This window comes from Nicotiana tabacum, chromosome 20 (genome assembly GCF_000715075.1).
Source record: "Nicotiana tabacum cultivar K326 chromosome 20, ASM71507v2, whole genome shotgun sequence".
Classification (NCBI taxonomy): Eukaryota; Viridiplantae; Streptophyta; class Magnoliopsida; order Solanales; family Solanaceae; genus Nicotiana; species Nicotiana tabacum.
In genome coordinates this window covers 11,533,640-11,543,574 of record NC_134099.1, presented here as the reverse complement: position 1 = coordinate 11,543,574, position 9,935 = coordinate 11,533,640, and the positions used below count along the sequence as shown (strand labels likewise).

General features: G+C 42.4%; 1 protein-coding gene and 1 long non-coding RNA gene across 2 annotated transcripts; both read left to right on the top strand.

Annotated features, from left to right (window-relative positions):
- The first annotated feature begins 212 nt into the window (after window positions 1-212).
- Window positions 213-854, top strand: LOC142174197 (uncharacterized). The gene is made up of 3 exons (XR_012703546.1): window positions 213-286; window positions 441-545; window positions 641-854. It is a non-coding gene; the product is annotated as an uncharacterized LOC142174197 (long non-coding RNA).
- Window positions 855-4,329: 3,475 nt separating this feature from the next.
- Window positions 4,330-5,548, top strand: LOC107781424 (uncharacterized). The gene is made up of 2 exons (XM_075240034.1): window positions 4,330-4,864; window positions 5,241-5,548. Exons 1-2 carry the CDS (start codon window positions 4,330-4,332, stop codon window positions 5,546-5,548), a joined length of 843 nt encoding a protein of 280 aa, XP_075096135.1.
- The last annotated feature ends 4,387 nt before the right edge of the window (window positions 5,549-9,935 follow it).

Below are 9,935 nucleotides of genomic sequence, written 5' to 3'. Positions count from 1 at the left end.
ATTTCTTTCACTAACCTTCCATAGACCAAAGAATTTCTTTGACCAGCTAATCAAATTTCAAGAATTGAAAGTAAAAATATTTCCTAATTGGAAATAGCATTATGGCAACTTTATCTTCAAACAAAAATTAGCAGGTTCGTGAATCTTAATGAACCAAATATTACTACTATATAATATGGTGATCATAAGTACTATAAGTAAATTAAAAAAAATATTCTTCTACACAAGATGGCCAAGACTTTGCTGACTCTTTTTATGGTAGTCACCTTATTGATTGTTTCAAGAGGTAAGTTTATCATTGTCTCAATCATTTTCAATCACTTATAAACTCACATCACATGTGATAAATATATGGTTGTTTAATTTTAGCATGAAGCAGCATATTTTACTTGTCACATATTCGTAATTTATATAGTGACTAACAATTTTGTATTTTTCAGATGGGGTGACATGTGAGACATCATGTCAGACTATAAGAGATTGTCGTTTTCTGCCTTGTTATCCTAACTTTGTAGGTTGTATCGGTGGGAAGTGCGTATGTAAAGGTCTCTCCTTCCTTCTCTCACATGCATCCTTTCTCATATTCTCCGACTTGTTATATATATGTTTGCAAGGTGCTAACGAGTTTTCTAATTTTCAGATCCACCGCCAGGAACGGTCATGTGTGTGGGTACCTTTGATTGTGGACGTTTTATGAAATGTAACGTTGGATCTCCAATATGTGTAAAACAGACATGCATTTGTAGTAATTAACTCAAGACAATACTCATTGAGTACTAAGTGTCGTTGTTGTTATAGAGGTCCTTATTGGTAGATGAATATTGTGTTCAATTCGATGATGTTTACTTGAAGAAATAAATGGCAATAAAAATTTGTAGGGGTGTTTCCGGTTCGATTTGGTTGGTTTTTGATTAAAATCAAAACCAAACCAATTTAATCAGTTTTTAAAATTTTAAAATCAAAACCAAACCAATTTAATCAGTTTTTAAAATTTAAAAATCAAAACCAAACCAAATTAAATATAAACCATCGATTTGATTGTTGTTGGTTTGATTCGGTTTGGTTCGGTTTTTCGGTTCTTAGTAAGCTAATGATAAGTCGATAATAGTAAAACAACGCTAGACAATAATCTGAAAATAATTTGCCAAATTTATACTTTTTATATATTTCTTTCAGAACTGAAAATTTATTTACCTGTTTATATGAAAAGAATGAACAAAAAACAAACAAAAAGTTTGCTTTCTCAAGCTTTAGCCATTGTTGTCTTGCAATTCAAATGTGCTTTCTTTATTCTTGTGATGGTTTTTTTTTAACTCTTCTGTTAGGCAAAAGTATGTGCGGAGGGTTAGAGAATTAGAGTCTATTAATGAAAAAACAATTGGTTGAATCCTATTATTTTGGGTTTAGGCAATCTTTTAAGATATAACAGGATAAACCAAAATTCAAAATAACAATTAAAATTATTTACAAAAAGATATTATATTGTATATAAATAAGTATTAAATTTTGTATATAATTAATCAGTTTGGTTCGGTTTATTTTTCGGTTTTTTAAAATAGAACCAAAACCAAACCAAATATTATCGGTTTTTAAAATTTAAAACCAAAACCAATCCAAATTAAAAAAAAATATCGGTTTACTTAATCGGTTTGGTTCGATTTTTTGTTTGGATCGGTTTTCCGTCAAACCGTGAACACCACTAAAAATTTGCATTACTAGAAATCTTATTTATTTGCTATTTTAGATCTTAAGTGTGTTTTATGAATATATTTTTTCGTTGTGTTTTATTGTTATTATATTTCTTCGGAGGGGCACATTTGGCGTCTCTAGCTAAAATGCAAGGTTGAAGTTTTAACATTGAATTATCACTCAATTCACATTGGTCTAATTGAGATCTATTTTAAAAATTTGTAATACCGTAAGATACAACTTGATTACTATTATTTAATCGAGTGGTTTTGATATGTCAAAAGATATTGCGAAAAGAGGTTCAAATTTACAATCTATTTTTTATCACCCCGCAAAAGCAAACCTGATTTACTTAAGATTGGCGTTATTAGAATCAGGGACAGATATAAGATACTAATTTTTACTAATAAGTTTATATAATAAGTCAAAAGTGTAACATAAATAGACATGATTCCATGGCTTACAAATTACAAGTATTAATGCATGCAGTACAATTCTTGGAGGTTAGGTAACCTTGTTCGCAGGGGTGTACATATTGTAAAAATATTGGAGTAGGGAGAATAAGATGTAGCTTGAGGCGTGTTATAAGGATACTGTCCTTAAAGATATTGTATCGGGTCGAATTTGATCAATCACGTCCCTAGATCAGCGTGACCAACCGCCGAACGTGTACAAGCGAAGGTAGAAGCACGACTCAAGGGTAGTGGGAGGAACGACTCCATAGTCCCATCGGTCCCTCTATAGCGTGTATTTAATTTCTATTCTTTAATATTTCAAGAAGGATCCTCTACTATATAAAGGGGATCCAAGTATTGTAAAAAGGGGGACAGATTATTGCAAACTCTCTTTCTCTCTCTCATCTCTCTAACATTCTCTCTCTCTCTCACACATATAATGTGACTATTATAAATAGGGCATTAAATATATCCTAGAGTCTTATTATCTTCGGTTACGATTTACCCCTTCTTTTCTTTCGATTGATTTGCTCGGAAGGTGTTTGATAACTTTTGAGTCAAATAATTTGGCGCCGTCTGTGGGGATTTCGATATTCGAAATCATAGTTCACGCCTAGGATACCAAAAACAACAATCACTGTCCTTCAGACTCCATAGAGACTAACAAATGGCAGAGAAAGAATCAAGGCTGAAGATGATAGCAGATGTCGCAACCAACCTCATAGGCCCCCTCAACGAAGCCGGTAGAGAAAATACCACGAATACAACACCCAGTAGTGTATCAGAGGGGAGATATCACCCTATTCACTCGAAGATTTGACATCTGCAGCCAAGGAAACACCCCCAGTAGTCAAAAAGCTACTAGAGGAATGGTTGACAAACACTCTAAGTAGCATGCTCGAAAAACCACCTCATGGAAATATCAGAGATTCGTCAACGGCAGATATCGATGCCACCACCGGCGAGCCCAGTGTTGTACGAACAAACAACGCTCACATCGATACCAACACCAGCGATGATGCACTCGCAACCATCCTTAAGAAAATGGAAGAAATGGAGAATGAGAACAAAGCGCTTCGTGATCAAACGAAAGAGAACGAGGAAAGGGTAGACAAAATTCCTGGTGTCCCTAAGCTACTGCCGAAACGCGACGTGGGAAGGTTCGTCGAACAACAGTATAGTGAGGAAGCTGCCCCTCACCCAATCCCGAAAACCTTCAAGATGCCACCATACTTGAGAATATATGACGGGACTACGGATCCCGAAGATCTTCTGATCCATTTTGTGACCGCCGTAAAAGGCAATGACCTATCAAAAGAACAAGTGTCGTCCGTGCTGCTGAAAAAGTTCAGTGAAAATTTGACAGGAGGGGCGTTAACGTGGTCCTCTCAACTACCAGCTAGATCAATATCAACGTTCGAAGAGATGGCAGACAAATTCGCCATCGCTCATGCAGGAGCAAAGAAGGCCGAAGCTAGGGTCAACGACATCTTTGCCATCAGGTAAACAACGGGTGAAGGACTCAGGGACTTCCTGGCTGAATAGGGACGGGTCAAAAGCAACCAAGAAGCTACTCAGCCGACTCATGAAGTATCCCCCCACCACATGGGAAGAGATCCACAATGCCTACTGCGTCGAAGTAAGAGCAGACGAAGACGATCTTAACGGTCCAACCCAACGACTAACGTCAGTACAGTCAGAGATAAGGAGGGATCGACGCAACAACGAGCGACGGGAACAACCCCCACGCTTCAATAAAGAAAGGCATCAGCCCTACGTCAGAACTCCCAATCCACCTCCTCCGAGGCACCCAGACGATGTGCAGCGACATGTCGCCCCACTTTGAAGTGAAAGAGGTATGCCCCCATTATTATCTGCTAATAACTTTTGTGTGTCCCCTTCAGAAATAGTGTACGCACTGTAGAAGCTGGGCACAAAGGTGCAGTGGCCGCATAAAATGAAATCAGATCCTAGTGCAAGAAGGTCGAACGTCCTATGCGAATTCCATCAAGAAAGAGAACACAAGACCGAAGATTACATAGGTCTACAACAGGAGGTAGTCAGAATGCTGAACCAAGGATACCTGAAGGAGCTGCTTAGCAATAAGGGAAAGGCCAATTTCGCCAGTGGACGCGACCAATCTCAAGGACCATCAAAACCACCTTCTCCAGCACGTACCATATAGATGATCGTCGGTGGAGGCGATGACTCAGCAATCAACCATGTAAAGTTCACCACCACACACAAGTTGAAGCGCACGATCACTCACAAATGGTTTGATGACTTCGAAGACAGTATCGCCTTCGATAAGTTTTATACTGACGGTTTGTCTTTACCTCATTACGATGCTTTAGTTATAACTTTACGTATCGCTGATACTGTTGTAAAGAGAATCATGGTAGACGACGGGAGCGGCGCTTGTATTATCCATCCAAGAGTCCTCATGCAAATGAGGCCCAAAGATAAGATAATACCGCGTTGCATAACACTAACAGGTTTTAACAATGCAGTAGAGCGGACCTCCAGAGAGATATCATTGCCAGTCTTAGCAGGGGGAGTCACGTTGGAAACCATATTCCACGTCATGAATCAGGAAACGGCTTATAACGCCATTATAGGGCGTCCTTGGATATACGCCATGCGAGCCGTTCCCTCGAGCTTCTACCAGGTAATCAAATTTCCCACCCCATGGGGAATATTCAGCATTCGAGGCGAGCCACGTACCACTCAGGAATGTTACCGGATCGCCCAAGACTGTACAAATACCAAACAACTGAAGGGAGCAAGTGCGGAAGCATAGCAACCAGCCATGTCGAGAACTAGAATTAACCTGATGGCAGAAGACATAAGGGACCCACATGTCGTAGAAGCTTGCAAAGCAACAGTTGAGAACCTTGAACTGGTCCAACTGGCGACACTGACCATTCAAAGAAATCCTACATCGGGCACAATCTCTCCGACCCAAGTAAGTACCACGAATTCTTAACTAACCATGCAGATTTATTTACCTTCTCACATTCAGATATGTTGTGAATCCCAAAAGACATCACCACTCATAAGCTGAACGTCGACTCACTATATCCGTATGTACGGTAGATAAGAAGGAAATTCAACGTTCAATCAACGAGGCAGTCAGTGAAGAAGTGGACAAGTTACTAGCCAACGGTTCCATTAGAGAATCGAAATACTCGCAATGGGTCGCTAATGTCGTCGTGGTTAAAAAGAAAAATGGGAAATGGAGAATGTGCGTAGATTTCACCGACCTGAACAAGGCATGCCCAAAAGACTCGTTCCCATTGCCCTATATCGACCAGCTGATCGACGCAACCGCAAGGCACGAACTACTAAGTTTCTTGGATGCCTACTCCGGCTACAGCCAGATTATGACGGCCGAAGAGGATTAAGAGAAGACGACTTTCATCACCCACCAAGGGACGTACTGCTATAAAGTGATGCCCTTCGGACTCAAAAACGCGGGAGCAACGTAGAAAAGGTTGGTCACCAAGATGTTGAAGGAACATCTTGACAAGACAATGGAGGTTTACATCGATGACATGCTAGTAAAGTCGGCAAAAAAGGAGGACCATATCGATCATTTGAAAGAAGCCTTCGGGATACTGAGGCAGTACGAGATGAAATTGAACTCAGAAAAATGCGCCTTCGACGTGGCCTCGGGAAAATTCCTAGGTTTCCTCGTATCACAACGAGGTATCGAGGTCAATCCGGATCAGATTGAGGACATAGATGCGATACCTAAGGTTCTGAACAGCAAGAAGTAGGTACAGAAATTGACGGGGCGAATAGCCATCGTATCATGATTCATCTCACGGTCCTCCGACAGATTCCACAAGTTCTTCAGCGTATTGAGGAAATATCATGGGTTATAATGGAACGGGGAATGCATCGAGGCCCCGAGGAAACTAAAATCATATCTATCTTTGTCGCCATTACTCGTCAAAGCAAACCCAGGCGAGTGTTTGCTGGTGTATCTGGCAGTGTCCGAAGTTGCTGTCAGCACAGTTTTGGTCCGCAAAAAAAAAGGTACTCAATCTCCTATTTACTATATCAGCATAACTATAATAGATGCCAAAACACGGTATCCACACCTCGAGAAACTGGCTCTGGAACTGGTCATAGCTTCACGGAAGCTTAGACCTTATTTTCAGTGTCATTCCATAAAAGTAATAATAACCTCCCCCCTGAGAAGCATTCTCCATAGAGCTCAGCGAGCATGACATATCCTACCACCCAAGAACCGCCATTAAGTCGCAGGTACTTGCCAACTTTGTCGTAGACTTCAGCGCGGGGATATTGCCAGAGGTATAGCAAGAGGCCCTCTGCACCTCCACCCACACTGACCTCAGGACTCTCTACACTGACGGTGTCGCGAATGCCTCGAGATCGGGACTAGGATTCGTACTCGAAGTCCCTACGGGTGAAATAATTCGCCAGTCCATACGATGCCCCGAGATGACTAACAACGAGGCCGAATATGAGGCTGTGATTGCAGGTATGAAATTAGCCATCAAATACGGGGCTCGTCGACTCTTCCTCGACTGCGACTCCCAACTCATAGTAAATCAAGTCATCGGGACTTACCAAATCAAAGAACAAAGGCTACAAAAATACAAATCAGAAATCCATAAGATGATGCTTGAATTTGACGAATGTCTCTTCGAGCAAATCCCCAGGGCGCAAAATGTCAAGGCAGATGGCTTAGCTAAACTGGACGCGGCCACCAAGAATATCAACAAAGAAAGTGTGGTCACCCTCCTCCATTCGGCCATCGATCACATCGAGGTAATCTCTTTAAACCTAACTTGGGACTGGCGCAACGAGTTTGTATCCTATCTACAGGATGGAACACTCCCGCGCAACAAGAAAGAAGCCAAGAAGCTCTGCGTACAAGCCGCCCGATACAACCTGATAAATCATGACCTCTACAAGAGAACATTTGGCGGTCCTTTTGCTAAGTGCCTCGGGCCGCATCAAACGAAACAAGTATTAGAAGAGGTGTATAAATGCCACTATGGCGCTAATACAGGTATTCGCGCTAGTTATTACTGGCCTACTATGAAAAAAGAGGCGGCAGATTACGTCCGAAGATGCAAACAGTGCCAAAGGTATGCCCCCATGATACACCAATCGGGGGAGCTTTTCCATTCAGTCACCTCACCCTAGCCCTACATCAAGTGGGGAATGGATATAATCGGTCCTCTACCAGCAGGACAAGGAAACGTACATTTTCTTTTAGTTTTGACTAACTATTTTTCCAAGTGGGTGGAAGCAGGCGCGTACGCACAGATACGCGAGCAAGAAGTTATCGCCTTTGTATGGAAAAACATCATATGTTATTTTGGCATCCCCAAAGAAATCAGTTGTAACAATGGCCCCCAGTTCATTGGTAGGAAGACATATGAGTTCTTCGAGAAGTGGCACATCAAGCAGATACTCTCCACTCCGTATCATCCCGCCGCTAACGGCCAAATCGAGTCTTCCAACAAGACAATATTGAACATACTGAAAAAGAAGCTCGAGGAAGCTAAAGGGATATGGCCCGAATTACTACATGAAGTTTTGTAGGCATATCGCACCACACCCAAATCCAGCACGGAAGAAACACGGTACTCGCTGGTCTACGAGACCGACGCAGTCATACCTATTGAAATCGGGGAGCCAAGACTGAGATATTCCGATACCAACGAGGCAGATAACGACAAAAGCAGATTGCAAGATCTAGACGAAGCCAAAGAACGAAGAGACATGGCCCATATAAGAATGACAGCCCAATAACATCAGGCAGAAAGATACTACAACAAGAAAGCCAAAATAAGATTGCTCAAAGTGGGCGACTACGTCCTCAAAGCCAAAACATTGGCGTCAAAAGACCCGAGTGAGGGAAAATTGGGAACCAACTGGGACAGACCATACAAAATCACAGCAACGACGAACAAAGGAGCATTCCAATTAGAAATAATGGAAGGAAAAACACTCCAAAACAACATGAACATCGCCCACCTCAAATACTTACACTTCTGAAAGGCATCTCCCAAGTCACACTCTTTTTCCCTCACCCGAGTTTTGTCCCAATTGGGTTTTCTCGGGGAGGTTTTTAACAAGGCGGCGAAGGGCAAATCCAGTAGTATCCGAGCGTAGATTCATCACATAGACCGGCTGACACGGTCTCTAGACCAATGTAATGAAGGGACTATACTAGCCAACCTCCATTGTATGGACAATTCTCCATTGTACAGACAAGTTTCTCTATTGTATGAAAAGAAATATCCATTGTATAAATAGAATTCTCCAACATATGAAAATCGACAATGGCTAAGGCCATATGAAAATCGACAATGGCTAAGGCCATATGAAAATCGACAACGGCTAAGGCCATATGAAAATCGACAACGGCTAAGGCCATATGAAAATCGACAATGGCTAAGGCCATATGAAAATTGATTAGGTTCGACCTAGTTCGACCACGACGGATAAGGCCATCGACATCAGGTTTAACCCAGTTTGACCATAATGGATAACACTTCGACGACAGTCGAAACAACATTCTATTGGCTAAGGTCATCGACGTCAGGTTCAACCCAATTCAACCACGACGGATAACACTTCGACGACAGTCAAAGCAGCATCCTATTGGATAAGGCCATCGACATCAGGTTCAACCCAGTTCGACCACGACGGATAACACTTCGACGATAGTCAAAGCAGCATCCTAATGGCTAAGTCCATCAACCTCGTTCGACCACGATGGATAGTACTTCGATGACAGTCAAAGTAATATCCTCATGGCTAAGGACGTCGACATCATATCGACCTCGTTCAAAACACGGCGGTCTTTTCAAAAAGCAACAAACACCACCTCTACCGGGGTTAAGTACAAAAAAAAGTGGAAGGAAAAACCCGAGGAGAGAAAAACAACAAGCAAAAAAAGCAACAAAAACGAAGTTTATATCACAGCAAAAAATATATTTACATTCGACCCACAAACGGGCCCCATTACATTCCACAAACGCAAAAAATATATACAAATTCATGGCTGCTCATCATCCAGCCCGTCGTGCTCTGGGTGTTAAACCTCATTATACCAGGAATCCGAGTCTAGCCGATCGATGTCCTCAAAAGTACAACCTTCCCCATCAGGGGAGTCGGAATAGTACTCGCACACTTCGAGAGCAATGCAAGCTTTGCGTCATTGCATCTGAATTTCCTCCTCCATTGCCCGGCCCTAGGTGTGAAGCTCTCTATACACATCAAGTTTGGCCTCCGAAAAAATCCACATCTCGTGCGCGATGCGACACGCATTCTGACCAGACGTAGGACGAGATGAAGAGGGCTGAGAAGGTCAAACCGTGCCCTCCGACCTTAGGGAAGCAACCTGCCTAAGACTATTTATCTCCACCATCCTGTCTTCAAGCTCAGCGGTCAAGTTCGCTACCCTCCGTTGGAGGTTGACATTCTCCGCCGCTACCCCTGACTAAGCTCGAGCTCAACATCTTTTGCCTTTGAGGTGCTTCAAATTCGCTGTTACGGGCCACAACCCTGATCAACTCGTTGTCTGTCTTCTCCAGCTCGGCCCCCCTATGCTCTAACTTGGCCTCCCACTGCTCAAGCCCCTCGCGGAACACCCGAAACTTGGGGTCATGCTGAAAAGGATCCACCGTCGCTCGATGCTTACAGCGGTACCGTCAATACTTTTTCACCATCTTATCAAAGATGGCAACCTTCTTTTGCTCACGACGCCTTCTCTCCACCTCTAAAACGAGGGTCTGAAAAGAA